The following is a 14,320-nucleotide window of genomic DNA, read 5'->3' as shown; positions in this document are numbered from 1 at the left end:
TAGAGGGAGAAGAAGAGCAAGGAGGAGGATGTGCCTTGAGAATCATTATTCTCATCTCACTTTAGGATAAGCAATCTAAAAAACTTCACGAATGAGGGTGAAATAGTTAACTTTTATGAGTATCAGTTTTTTTATTTGCAAAGGAAAAGGGATTGAAATAAGTAGGTGATGTTTTCCGTCCACTAGGGGGTAGTGTGGACTGTAAAATTTAAAATTATTCTTATTTCTTCATGCAGTTGGCTTGTTTGAATTAATTTTTGTCTATGCAATATTTTTTTGAAATTGCTACAAATCATCGTTTTCAAACACAATCTTGTGACTGTAACAAACAATAATACTGATATACATTCCTGTTAGTAGTGATTCAGATGTTCCGATAGTACATTTTGTATAGAATTTTTGAGGGGAAAATAGTGGTGCTTTAAAGTTTTTATGATGTCTTAATCACTATATGAAATAAGTTAAATTATTCCTAATCATCTGAAAGTAACATCCTTATAACATGATTATCTTGTGTTTCACTGTCCTCTATGGTAGTTACTAGCCCCATGTGGCTATTGAGCGGTTCAAATGTGGCTAGTTTGAGTTGATATGTGCTGTAAATATATATAAGTCACACATTGGATTTTGAAGACTTAGTATTAAAAAAGATTCTAAAATATATCATTGATTTTATGTTGATTACATGTTGAAATAATACTATTTTGAATATATTGGGTTAAATAAAATAGTAAAATTAATTTTACCTGTTCTTTTTAATGTGACTACAAAAAAATTTACAATTGCATATGTGGCTTACGTTATATTTCTGTTAGACAGTACTGCTGCAGAGAAAAGCATTCAACCATTTTTATCATGGCAGACCTCTAGCTGGACTATGATTTGTAAGGAGGTAGTACAGTGAAGAGATTGAGCACAACTTCGGTTTTGTTTCTAGTCCCAGCTAGAATACATACAATCTGTTCTACTGTAAGGAGATGTATGCATTCCTATTCTGTGTTAACAAACAAAATCGTGCAGCGAAAACCACAGGGCTCATGGATAAAATGTTAGGGATTTGACGCTCAGAAACATCATTGATAACATTTAAAAAATGCCCACTTACAGGGGTGAACTTGTAAATGCCCTCAAGTAGTTGTGTATATAATGAAAAATTGACTTTTGCTTTATTAGTAATCCCCAAAAGGAGCCCCTGTTTGTTAATATTTTAGAATCACTTAAAGATGTAATGACAGGGGTTGGAGTAGGACACAGTAGGTGTCATTGAGGCATCTCTTATTCTTTTAAGACTTATTTTTGTGATGACAAAATTGATAGAGTTATTGAGTATAGTCAGCTCTTGGGTGAAATGAGCTAAAAGATCTACAGTTGGCATTATTAGTCATAGATTGCATTTTTGTGTTTCAGAGAATATTCTTTTTCTTTTCTTTTTTTTTTTTTGAGGAAGATTAGCCCTGAGCTAACATCCGTGCCCATCTTCCTCCACTTTCTATGTGGGACGCCTACCACAGCAGGGCTTGCCAAGCAGTGCCTTGTCCGCACGCGAGATCTGAACCGGGGAACCGCGGGCCGCCAAAGCGGAATGTGCGAACTTAACCGCTGCACCACCGGGCTGGCCCCCAGAGAATATTCTTAATGGGGAAAAACCTAATTGCTGTAGATATGATGTGTTGGGAGTATATGTAGATAGTTAACTAACTGACCAACTTTTCTCACATGCAAATTGCCAGTATTTTTCTAAGAATACTGTTTAATTTCTTTAAAATTTTACTATACACAGTTCAATCATTGCTTCACAAAATGTATAATAAGACTTTACATTGCTTCATAGTGAGCACAACTTATTGTTGAACTTAAAAATAGGAAAAGTCTTGGGGCCGGCCCCATGGCCGAGTGGTTAAGTTCATGTGCTCCGCTGCGGTGGCCCAGGGTTTCGCTGGTTCGGATCCTGGGCGCAGACATGGCACCGCTCATCAGGCCACCCTGAGGCGGTGTCCCACATGCCACAACTAGGACTCACAACTAAAATATACAACTATGAACTGGGGGGATTTGGGGAGAAAAAGCAGGAAAAAAAACAGAAAGATGGGCAATAGTTGTTAGCGCAAGTGCCAGTCTTTAGAAAAGAAAAAAAACTGGAACAGTCCTAATTAATGGAGTTTAGTTGACAGAATGTCAAGTGTTGTAGTTTACTATGGTATAATTCTGGGATTTGCTCTTTGAGACCCAAGAGGTCTTTTGATAATCAGATTAATTTAATGTGTTGTTTAGTTCCTTTAAAAAAGTATTTGTAGCGTGAACTGTTGTACACATTCTGTAAGGTGAGATAATTTCCTTGAGAATGTCTTGTTGCCGCTTAAGTCCACACTCTACTTTTAAGTACTTCTTTTTAGTAACTAATTTCCTAAACGTAGTTTACAGTACTTTCTGTTCAGCATGGCCTAAGCTCAGTTCTACCTGCGATTCAGTCCTAGGATCGCTTTTAAACAAGTAGGATCACAAAATGCAACTAAAGCTTATTCTGTTTTCTTTAAAAATACTTATTTAATCAATCTTGAGATTTGTTATTGTGCTTTGTTGTTACCCTACATTGTTTTCTGAGTTGGTTATATATGACTGTGGCTTTCTTGTGTGATCTCATTTGTCAAGTCCTTTTAGAATGTTATCTCATGTGATCTTCATAGCAACTCTGCATGAGAGGTAATGTTAACTATATAGATGAGGAAGCTGGGACTCAGAGCAATGTAAATTACTAGCTCAAAAGTATAGTTAAGTGAGCAGTGCGGTAAGAATTTGGACCTCTTATTTAGGCTTGAAGAAATCACACTGTCCTTCTACCAAAGAATAGTATAAAACTAGAAGGTGTTTAACAGTGAACCATGTGTGAGTAGTAGCAGGAAGGATTTTATTTCCTACCCAGTTTTTGCCTTTTTAGGGAAAAAAATTGACACAAAACTCTGTGGATGAGACTTGTTCCACTTGGTTTGGATTTTATTTTTTTCCTCTCATAATTTATGCTGTGGGTTGTTTGGGAAATCAGTGCCATGTAGTCAGATAATTAGGCATCTGTTCATTGTATCATTAGAACTGAACAAAATTTGTTAGAACTTGAGAGCATATAAAAACTTTTTCAAGAAGGTTTCCACACCCAAACGCTTATTTTAGAATGTCTTCCAATTAAATCTTAGAATTGACCAGGCCACGTGATATGTTTAATATGTACATTCTTTAGAAAGACTGTCTGGTCCTGAGGGTGAGCTGAAGATGAGGATGAGAATGCTCTCTCTCTCTCACAGTGTGTACTGAGAGTGATTTTGAAGCTATTTTGGGATATGATCTTGGAGGCCCTTCTGGTCACTTTTTATAGCTTTGAATAGAGCTGCTACTATTTTGTGTAACCAGGGAGAGGTGTTTGGGGGGCTCTTGGACCCCAGCTTTCTCTTTTTTCCAGTCTCCCTCTTGATGACTTTCTAAAAATATGAAGACCTAGGGCAAAACAAAAGGGGGATAAAGGTGAGGAAAGGTCAGAATTCAAGAATTTTGCCATCCAATTCTTTTCTCATTCCTTTACAACTACTTTTCAGTCTTAATATCTTTACTTTTTTCATAAAAATGAAGAGCAGCCTCTTCGTTCTAGTTGCCTGTTGGGGGACTTCTCAGGATGGGAGACTTCATTGTTGCCTCTCGAGACGTTTAATGCTCTGAAAATGGTTTCCTTTGAACCTGAAGAACGTTTTGCTGAAAGTCCCTTAGAGCATTTCAGTTTCTCATTTGCCCTTGCTTTGTCACAATTAAAACAAAACCAAAAAAACTAGTGTTGATTTAAAGTCTTATAGGCATTACTTTAAATGGCTTAAAATGATTTAACACATTTGGGGGAAGGATTTGATTTAGTGTCTGCATCTTATGACTCTTTCAGTGTCTGTGCTGACAGAGAAATCCTTTTTTAGTAGAGGCACTGTAGGCTGTAGAATGAAATGGTGTGAGGTGTATACTTTTTCTTAAGTGAAGGCAGCATAAATATAATACTCTCATTCTTTGTTTTTCATACATAAAATCTTAGATATAGCAGTATTCTGAACATTTTTGACCATACATGTCTATTCAAAATGTTGAAAATGTATTATTATAAAATTACACATACTATTGTCAGTTTGTATATTGAATATTAACATTTTTCTCGCTAAAAAGAAATTATTTATAAATAGAAGTTAGATTATTTCTTCCCACACCTGAATGGATCCTTCTGTTTTCTTCCTCTGATGTGCACATCCTGCTTTGAATAACACTGCTTTAATGGTAAAGACGAAATTCTCATAGTTTATTCTTTGTAACATCAAATAGAGTCATAATTCCTCAAGTGTTTATTGACCATCTATCGTGCCAGACACTGTTCCAGGTGCTGAAGATATAGTAGTAAATGAAACATACTCAAATCTCTCCTTTTATGGGCTTCCATTCTGAACAAAATAAGTGAAACCTGTAATATGTTAGTACTGCTGTGGAGGTACAGTAGGGGAGCACAGTTAGGGAGGGCATGGGAGAGGGTGGAATGGGGTTTGCAGTTTCAATTATGGAGGCTTCACTGAGAAAACACATTTGAATGACGATCGTAGGAGCTGAGGGACCAGCCATAAAGAAGTTTGGGAGAAGAAGAGCAAGTGCACAGCCCCTGAGAGAGGAGCGTGCCTGGCAGGTTAAAGAACTACAAAGAAGCTAGTCTGGCTGGAGCAAGCATAGCTGAAGATGAGGAAGAGGTAGGCGGAGTGAGGGGATCATATAAAGCCTCTTTCTGGGGAGACGTTATAAAGACTGACTTTTAAAAGGTCAGTGGAAAATAGCTCCAGGAGGGAGAGGAAAGCAAGGTCAGAAGACGGGAGAACAAGTTAGGGGGCTACTGCAGTGTGCCAAGTGAGAGCTAAGGAAGGCTTGGATGAGAAGTGTAGCAGTGGGGTGGTGAGAAGCAGACGCAGTCCAGTCGTGGGTAGATTTCGAGTTCAAGCCAACAAAATTTGCTCATCAGGTTAAATGTGTCAGGTAAGAAGGAAAAGATGGTGAACTGGAAGGATGGATTTATGGTTAACTCACATGAGGAAGGCTTTGGGGGAAGAGCAGGTTGAGGGTAGGGAAGGTCCTGCTAAGTTTGGGGTGCTTATTAGACGTTCAAGAGGAGCTGTTGAACAAGCAGTTATAGACAGGGGAGAGATCTGTGCTAGATATGAATCTGGGGAGGCTTCAGCATATACAGAGTATAGTTAGTATTTAAATTCAGTGGACTAGATGAGATCACTCTGCAAGTATGCAGACAGAAAGAAGTCCTAGGACAGAGCCCTGGCAGACTTCAGTGTTGGGGAGATAGGGATGAAGCCTTGCAAGGAGGAGGGCAGACCAGCGGGGTAGGATGTTGCATTTAGATCAAGTAAGATGAAGATTAAGCATTGGCCATTTGATTTAACTGTGTAGGAACCACTGGTGACATCAACAAGCAGGTTAGTAGCTAGAGCCTGATTGGAGAGTTGTGTTCAAGATAGGAGGGGAGGAGAGAAATTGGAGACAAGCATGTACAGATAACTTTCATAGAGGAGCAAAGCAATGGGGCAGTAGCTGGCAGGAAAGAGTCGGGTCAAGGTCATTTTCTTCTCTTATTGGGAGAAATTATAGCAAGTATATACAGTTTGGGGAAAGATCCAATAAAGACGGGAAAACTGATGATTCAGGAGAGGAGAGAGATGCTAGAGCAATGTCCTTGAGTAGGTGAGGAGGAGATAAGGCCTAGCGCTCAAAAGGAGAGGTCGGCATTAGCCTAGAGTGACAGTCATTCCTTCATAGTGATGGAACATGTGGGCGCACAGATGCAGATAGGTGTACAAATGCTACATTGGGAACTTAAGGAAGTTTCTGTTTTCTCATGAAATAGAAAGCAGAGTCATCAGCCAAAAGTGAGGATGAGAATGGAGATGTTAGAGGTTTGAAGAGAGAGGAGGAAGAATGTTACAGTTATTTAGGAGAGAGGGAAAAAGATGGAAGAGATAACTGATGATATGATTGTTGAAGGGCAGTAAGGGTCTCTTTGAAGTTTATTGTCAATTTTAGAGATTAAACAGCATGCCTGTATGTATTTCTCTAGCCCTGTTTAGGTGCCTAGGCACTCGTCCTTCCTTCTGTTATATTTTTCAGAGGGGAGATTTTTAGTGGCTTTGAAAACTAACTTTACTTTTTTAAACAGCTGAGTTTTGGTAGAGTTTAAACAGGGCAAGTTGCCTTACCTACGTAGTAATCCTCGTGCTTTTGTTTTCGTTTCCTTGAGTATAAAATCAGTTTCGTTAACCTAATTTTATTATCAACATATTTGTAGACATTTGTCACTGTAATGTTTATGATGGGTCATCAGTATTTACTTGCAGTTTCATTCAGTTGATTGTGATTATTTAAGGGGTCTTTTCTCTGAACTTTGCGTTTTATAAACTATTAAATAAAAACCCATTGGGGGATTAGAAAGGTTCTTTTATGTCCAATTCCGAGATGAACTTTCTAATTTTTATTTTAGTGTTTAGCAAAATGACATTTGTCTGACAAATGCATTATGTTTTTCTGTTGTAGGAAACCCAGCGTTTGCTGGCAGAACCAGTTCCCGGCATTAAAGCAGAACCAGATGAGAGCAACGCCCGTTATTTTCATGTGGTCATTGCTGGCCCCCAGGATTCCCCCTTTGAGGGAGGGACTTTTAAACTTGAACTATTCCTTCCAGAAGAATACCCGATGGCAGCCCCTAAAGTACGTTTCATGACCAAAATTTATCATCCTAATGTAGACAAGTTGGGAAGAATATGTTTAGATATTTTGAAAGGTAAGTGTTATCTTAATCATTATGTGCTATTGAGATTTCTCCTTTTTCTCTTAAGCATTCCATGTTGAGAATCTGAACATTGTAATCTTGCCTTGTATAAAGACCACAGAGGTCTGTGGGAGGGAGATGCAGCAGTTCTGGCACTGTTTCTTCATGCTTGATCGTTCTGGGCCTGTTGCCTTCGTAGATAAGTGGTCCCCAGCACTGCAGATCCGCACGGTTCTGCTATCGATCCAGGCTTTGTTAAGTGCTCCCAATCCAGATGACCCGTTAGCAAATGATGTAGCGGAGCAGTGGAAGACCAACGAAGCCCAAGCCATAGAAACAGGTATTTAATATTTAATATTCCTTCTCCCTTACAGCGCTCCCACTTTTTAAAACATTTGTATTACCTTTAAAAAAATTTTTAGGGTCTTAACAAGAAAAATTAAAAAATATTAAAAAGAATAAATCAGATCCTGCTTATAAAGTATGTACATACCTCTTAACAAAACATATTCAAGCTTCATCTTACGGCCTGCTACCTGACCCCCAAATTTAAAGACAATTATAGAGCTCCTGTAATTGGGAGATCTTGAACTCTTGTTTAACTACATCTGATTTAACAAATACTGAGTGTCTGTTATTCATCTAGCAGTATGTAATGGTAATGGGAAACTTTTGAACTCTTTTAGGCTGTTTTTGCAGTTTGATTAAATTTAACTGTGTATCAGTGTATGGCTAGGGAGTTTGAAATCAATAAACTTCTTCCTGCTACAGATTTTAACACAATTAGTAGGGAGCATTATATATCTAGAAATGAAGCAGACAAAAAAGACAGCTCTTGATCTTGTTGGATTTTATAGAACTTCTGAATTCCATTGTAGTGTTTTGGTAATTAGACATGGTATAGACAGACGGTCTTTCTGCCCTGATACAGACTATGGAAAATGGCATTAAGAGATTACAGCATGACATTTCAATAATTAACTTAATAGTGTTTGTTTACTTTTTTATGGAGTTTGGAAAGTAACATATTCAACTAAGTAAAATAATGATTCCTGTTTGTTTTTGTCTACAGCTAGAGCATGGACTAGGCTATATGCCATGAATAATATTTAAATCGATCTGATCATCAAGTGTGCATCACTTCTCCTGTTCTGCCAAGACTTCTTCCTTTTTTGTTTGCATTTAATGGACACAGTCTTAGAAACATTACAGAATAAAAGCCCAGACATCTTCAGTCCTTTGGTGATTAAATGCACATTAGCAAATCTATGTCTTGTCCTGATTCACTGTTGCAAAGCATGAGCAGAGGCTAGAAGTATCATCTGGATTGTTGCGAAACGTTTAAAAGCAGTGGCCCATCTCTGCTTTTATTCATTTTCCCCATCATGGTTTAAGTATAAAGCACTGTGAATGACGTAGTTGTCAGGGTTAGCTGCAGGGGTGTGGGTGGTTTTCTTTATTTTATTATTATTTTTTTTGAGGGGGGGAGGTAGTTTTATTTTAATTTAATGGGCTCCTTTCCCCCTTTTTATGGTGATCTAATTGCATTGGTTAAAAGCAGCTAACCAGTTCTTTAGAGTATGCTCTCTAGCCAAGTCTAACTTTATTTAGACGCTGTAGATGGACAAGCTTGATTGTTTGAACCAAAATGGGAACATTAAACAAACATCACAGCCCTCACTAATAATATTGTGACTTTGCTGTCAAGTGTAGAATCCTCCCTTCAAGAAAAAGCTTGTGACCATTTTGTATGGCTTGTCTGGAAACTTCTGTAAATCTTATGTTTTAGTAAAATATTTTTTGTTATTCTACTTTGCCTTTGTACAGTTTATTTTACTGTGTTTATTTCATTTTCCCAATGTGACAATCGTATTTAAAAATTAATACTGATGGAACATTGTGTTTTGGTCTTCACCATCTGACAAATTGAATGGCAAGAGGTGGATTTTGCCAGTTTCTTTTCACTGATGCAAATTTGTGTGAAGATATCACTGAATGGAGTATTTATAAGCTGGCCCTGAGCATGCATAAAGCATCAGTGTCTGACATTTTTTTACCTCCTAGAAATTTGAAATAAATGTGTTTGTGTTGTCTGATTAGACTGTCATTGATGTCTTGCCACAATATTTGAAAATTACTGTACAGGAGAGTCACAGCAAAGCAGCAGTTGTGACTGACTTTGTGTAGGACTTTCACGTGTTGTGCCACATTTTTGTCTGGCATTTGGGTTTTGACCTTCTCCTTAGTTTTTGTCTGAAAACTTCATGTGTGACCGTGACGTGTGTTATTAGGAAACACCAATCTGATGATCATTTGGGGTTTGCTGAGGCATTTATGAATCTTCCTTACAGACCTGATGAGCAAATCTCAGGCAACCAGCTTGCATAAGTGTCATCAGAAAGGTTTCTTCTTGGAGAGCATCAGGTCCTCAGTTAATGACTCTTCCTTTCATCACTCTAGTGTTTGCTGTGGGAGCTCCTTTTATTCTTTAATTTGATATTCAGTAATTTTTTTGCATTGACAGAGTTCCTCCCCCCACAAAACTGTTCTTTCCCAACCCTCGCCATATCTAATTCCTGATTCTTGTTATTTTTAAGTCATCAATGTAGCCAATCATAAGTATGTAAATGTTAACCTGTGGGTTGGAACCTTTGTCTCTTGCAGTTTAAGGTAATGGATATTGTAGCCCATCTGAATCATCCCCACTCTTCCTCTCGTAACTTCTGGAGTTTCTTCAGAATGTGGTGTATTTTATTGTGCTCCTATGTAAGATGAAGAATTATCTATTAAAATTACATTTTCAACATACAAAAGTTTTTGATGACTGGTAACTGGTATCCTGATATACAGATTAATGCATTGCTTGGAAACAAATGTTAGTTTAATTCAGAATAAAATTGTTCATAACCCTAATATTGTAAATTTTAAAACTATTAACAGCAGTTGTCATTTATAACAATTCTTGGGCTGTTTAGAGGGCATTTTGCAAATAAGGAAACTGAGTTTCATTCTGGGGCCAGAAAGAATGAACACTCAAGCAGTTAAGTAGAGATCAACTTTATTTATTGCAGGCAGCACTGCTCATGATGCTAGCTAGTATCACATAGTGATTTATAAGTTATAAAATTCCAGATTTATATCTGTTGCACTATAAAACTCTGTATAAAATAGGACTCTGATGTCCGCTAAGTCTGTGAGTTATGGAGTACTGAAATGGAATAACTCACTGTTTTCATTTCAAATGTATGGATTCCTAATTTCATGGCATCATTTTTTTTTCTTTGTATCTTTGATAAGAGTCCCCATTGTTCTAATGAGACTTGCTTTCTCAACCAATGAGATGAATCAAGAGCCAGTGTGATGACTGAGCCTTCTTAGGATTTAAGGGGCTCTGGGAGAGGCCAAGGTAGAGTTTGAAAACTGGCAGCTACATCTAGCTTCTGGGCCTGTTTTCCTTGGCCCACACAGTGTGGTTGGTCAAAACATTTTGAATTCAATGCCAGTGTTTTTAAAAATTGGGAGATTCACATGAAAATCCAGAATTCTGGTCACATGAATGATCTGAAGATCTAGCAACAGTGGATATGACCCACCTCAGTGCATGGCCCCTGCTGGGAGGAGCTGAGGAGCAGCCACTCAGACTGGAGCTGGTTGCTCTCCTCTTATCCAGTGACTCTCCAGGTGCCTAGAGTCCCGTCCCAGCTCCTTTGTGTAGTCCTATCCTGTTCCCTTGTAAGCCTTTGACTTTGTAACTCCTATGCTTAAGGAAACAGTTAATTTAGTTGACAAATAAAAGTGTTTAATATGTGCCCAACACCCTACTAGTTGGCGATGATTAGGTAAATGAAACCCTTGGGGCTTTCCCTTGTGGACCTTCTACTCTAATGAGGGAGGGGGCATGGACAAACAGCAGTTGCACCTTGGTGTTGGAGAAGGGAAGGAAGTACTTGGGAGAGGCTGCTCTTCTGGTTTCAAGCCAGATGAACACCTCCAGGCAGGGAGAACAGCATGTGCAAAGCCGTGGGCCAGAGGAAAAGAATCTGAATATATTGATAAGTGGCTTCCTGAAAACTCTGCCCCTCTGGGAGCTTTTCTGAAATCCTGACGCATTGATAGGAGCTTTATGTTTTAAATTTGATTTTTTAATTTTGTTGTAGTCGACTTTGCTGTGATTTGCTTCCACATTGGTTATTCTTGGTCCTCTCAGAAGCTGCCTAATAAGATCTTAATGTTAGATCCGAAGTATGTAGAACTTAAACCCTGCTCTAGACCAAGAACATACTTTTCATACAAAATTTCAGAAGCATTTTAAAATAAAGTTAAATACAAATCAGTATATAAAAGCCACAGGTGCTATGGTTTAGCACTGTTACTCTCAGTGTGGGGAAGGAAATCTGGGATCCTACAAGACAAACACAATTTCAGTTAAATGGAACTAAATGGTGTCATGGGAATGATAGGAATTGGCTTTATTTTTCTATTTGATGGTTCAGGAATCTTCTGGCTACTCTGGCCACTTCAGTTTTTGTTAGTTGCAGTAGCAAACGTTTAAAAATATAGCCTTATCTAGAAAAACGGGCCAAAAGAAAAAAAAAAGAAAATGCCATGATTATAGGGTAGCTAATTCATCAGTTTATTTAAGAAAAATGTAATATTTCATTGGAATAATGTATTTTGGGGCCAGGGCAACATTTCATTTAGCTATTTAGCATGCTGCTTAGTTTAAGGAATTATATCAGGGGTTTATTTTTTAAATGACTTGATCACAAAAGCAAAACCTGTTGAATGTAATAACTTGAAAGAAATATAAAGAATAAAAATCTATAATCCACCACCCAAACTGGTGATACTTTGTCTCTTTCCTTAACTATATCCCCTGCAATTATTTCCGTTTTATCATTGAGGTTGAAAATTGGGAGGATTTGTTCCAAGGGTTGGCTTTGCTGCGGCTTTATGTTACAAATTGGGCTAGTTTCCATTGGCTGCAAAACTGGGAGTTGGACTAAAGTTTTTCCCGGTAAATGTAAAACTCAGCGTGAAGAGTTTGGGTCCTCCGTCTTCGAGCCAGGCTCATCTTTGCCACCCTTCAGCTAACCTCATTCCATACGTGCGTCCATGTGGCGTTTCAAGTGTGTGAAGTGGACTTGCTTCCGAGCCGAGCCTCTTCTGACTTGATGTAATTGTTTCAGATTCTGGTTGATTATAGAAGCATATAGTAGTTTCCTGAATATTTAGACTTTGTTTATTGTCTCTTGTAGCAGAGCAACAACTGAAATCCCATTATCTTGTAAAAATACATTTTATAGTGCTCTTAAGGAGCTTTAACATTTCTCCTCTGCTAATCATTTGTATCTGTGACAAGTGTTTTAGAAATTAGAAAAAGATTGATAATCTCATGGTGCTACCATGTACAGTAACTAGTGTCTTTCCTTTTTACATACTCCTGATCCGTTCTCACCCACTATGTGACGCCTTTTGAAATAGTTCTCTGATCTAGATTAATAAATCCCAGTAATCCTTCAGTTTCAGTATAACCTAGCAAGTATACAAAGTATTCTGCCTTAAGTTCAAGAGCAGACTACTCAAGACTTACTCAGACCTGTCAAAAGCAGCTTAGACGTGATAGGGCAGTTCCACTAGATTTGACCTTGGTGCTGTTTCCTTTAAGTTTTGGCAGGAAGCATTAGGACTGAGTATCGAAGGGAGTAGGGCTAAATTCTTGCAATCTGTTTTTTCCTTCTAAAACATTAAATATTTGGGGCTTTGCAGGCCATGGATTTGTCTCAATTACTCAACTCTGCCATTGTAATGAGAAAGCATCCAGACAATTTTAAATGAATGAGCATGCTGTGCTCTGATAAAACTTTAATTTTCACATGTCACAAAGTGTTTTTTTCCAACCACTAAAAATGTGAAAAACATCCTAAGCTTGTGGGCTGTGCAGAAACAGCCTGGGGGCTAGCTTTGGCCTGTCGCCTGAGTGCCCCCCACCCTCCCCACCGCAGTGATTGCTCGCTCACTGCTCTTAGGTTAGAACCAAATGCTATGCCTCTTCTCCTCCCCCACTTAAGGACTGATACATTGCTGTTACCCCAGTAATAATTACAGCAAAGATTTGTGGTGCAGGTTCCCTTTCTCTGCTTTGATGTTTATATGCGTATTCTAATAAGAGGTAGGTACAGATCGAGCATTTATCAAGCCCAATTTTTTCATGTAAAAGATTACTGAACATTTTCACATTGAAAATTTCTCAGAATGTTCATTTTAAAATTAAAATTATACACGTTTTAAAAAATCTAAAATCTGTACAGGCTCTTTAAAAAGTGACTTGTAACAGATAATGTTACATAGTCGGCTACTTTTTCCAGTCAGCATTATTGAAAGGACCCCCACCTGTGGCAGCACCTGTCTTTAGTAGCCATATATTATGTTGAATAGATGATATCTCCCTTATTTGTACATTTAAATTGATGCCAGTTTTATAAATTCTACAGTACACATCTCTGACCATATTTCAATTGTGCAGCTTGTCAAATTATTTGTTGGCTAGATTCCCAGCAGTGGAATTGTTGGGTGAAAGGGTTATATGCACTGTTTTGTTTTGTTGTTTTAAAGATTGGCACCTGAGCCAACAACTGTTGCCAGTCCTTTTTCTACTTTTTCTCCCCAAATCCACCCAGTACATGGTTGCACATTCTAGTTGTGGCATGTATGTCTGTATAATGCTCCATTATATGGATATACCCTTGTGGGCCTGCCATTTTCCTTGTATCACCATTTCAGTTGCCTTATGTTGCTACATAAATCGTGTTCACATTCCTGGAGGTTAGTTGGATTCCTAGCGTAATTACTTGATCAAAAGATGTTTATTTTTAAGGTTCTTGATATACATTCATGGCCAAACTTTGGGAGTTTTTTGTGAGGAGGATTGTCCCTGAGCTGACATCTGTGCCCATCTTCTATTTTGTATTTGGGATACCACCTCAGCATGGCTTGATGAGCGGTGTGCAGGTCCACGCCCGGGATCTGAACCTGCAAGCCCCAGGCCACCAAAGCGGAGCACGCAAACTCAACCACCACGCCACCAGGCTCACCCCAAATGACCAAATATTTTTATTTCACTAAGGAGTGAATTTGAGTAAAAGTTAAAAAGTCTGGCACTGGTGTTTAATAATCAGATAATGTGATATCCAGAGGGCAATATTCCACATATTGGGAAGAGTAACTTTTAGGATCAGAATTAGCTGAAATCATATCAAAGTAAAGGAATTTAATACTAGTTTCTGGCAAAAAGACACGGAGCCTTTGAGTAAATCTGGATCTTTGCTATAATGATGGGCCTGCTGCTGGAATTTAGCCAATGGCACTAGTCAGGAAAGTAGTGAAAATAAGAGGGAGAGAAAGTAGCACCAGGAATGAGATCATTTTCAACCTGACTTTTGCTCTATAGCTCCATGTAAAACGCTGCTAAGTCTTTGGTGGGGG

The 14,320-nt window shown here is 38.3% G+C and overlaps 1 protein-coding gene across 1 annotated transcript in view; it reads left to right on the top strand.

Annotated features, from left to right (window-relative positions):
• UBE2N (ubiquitin conjugating enzyme E2 N) overlaps positions 1–8,646 on the top strand; it is a 33,963-nt gene extending 25,317 nt beyond the window's left edge. The window contains exons 2-4 of the mRNA XM_014841254.3: positions 6,601–6,847; positions 7,035–7,175; positions 7,908–8,646. Coding sequence (XP_014696740.1) covers positions 6,601–6,847; positions 7,035–7,175; positions 7,908–7,948 — 429 coding nt within the window. The 3' untranslated portion in view covers positions 7,949–8,646. The remainder of the gene's footprint in view (positions 1–6,600; positions 6,848–7,034; positions 7,176–7,907) is intronic.
• The last annotated feature ends 5,674 nt before the right edge of the window (positions 8,647–14,320 follow it).

Source organism: Equus asinus, chromosome 4 (genome assembly GCF_041296235.1).
Source record: "Equus asinus isolate D_3611 breed Donkey chromosome 4, EquAss-T2T_v2, whole genome shotgun sequence".
In the NCBI taxonomy this organism is placed as follows: domain Eukaryota; kingdom Metazoa; phylum Chordata; class Mammalia; order Perissodactyla; family Equidae; genus Equus; species Equus asinus.
This window is presented reverse-complemented; position numbering and strand designations above follow the sequence as displayed.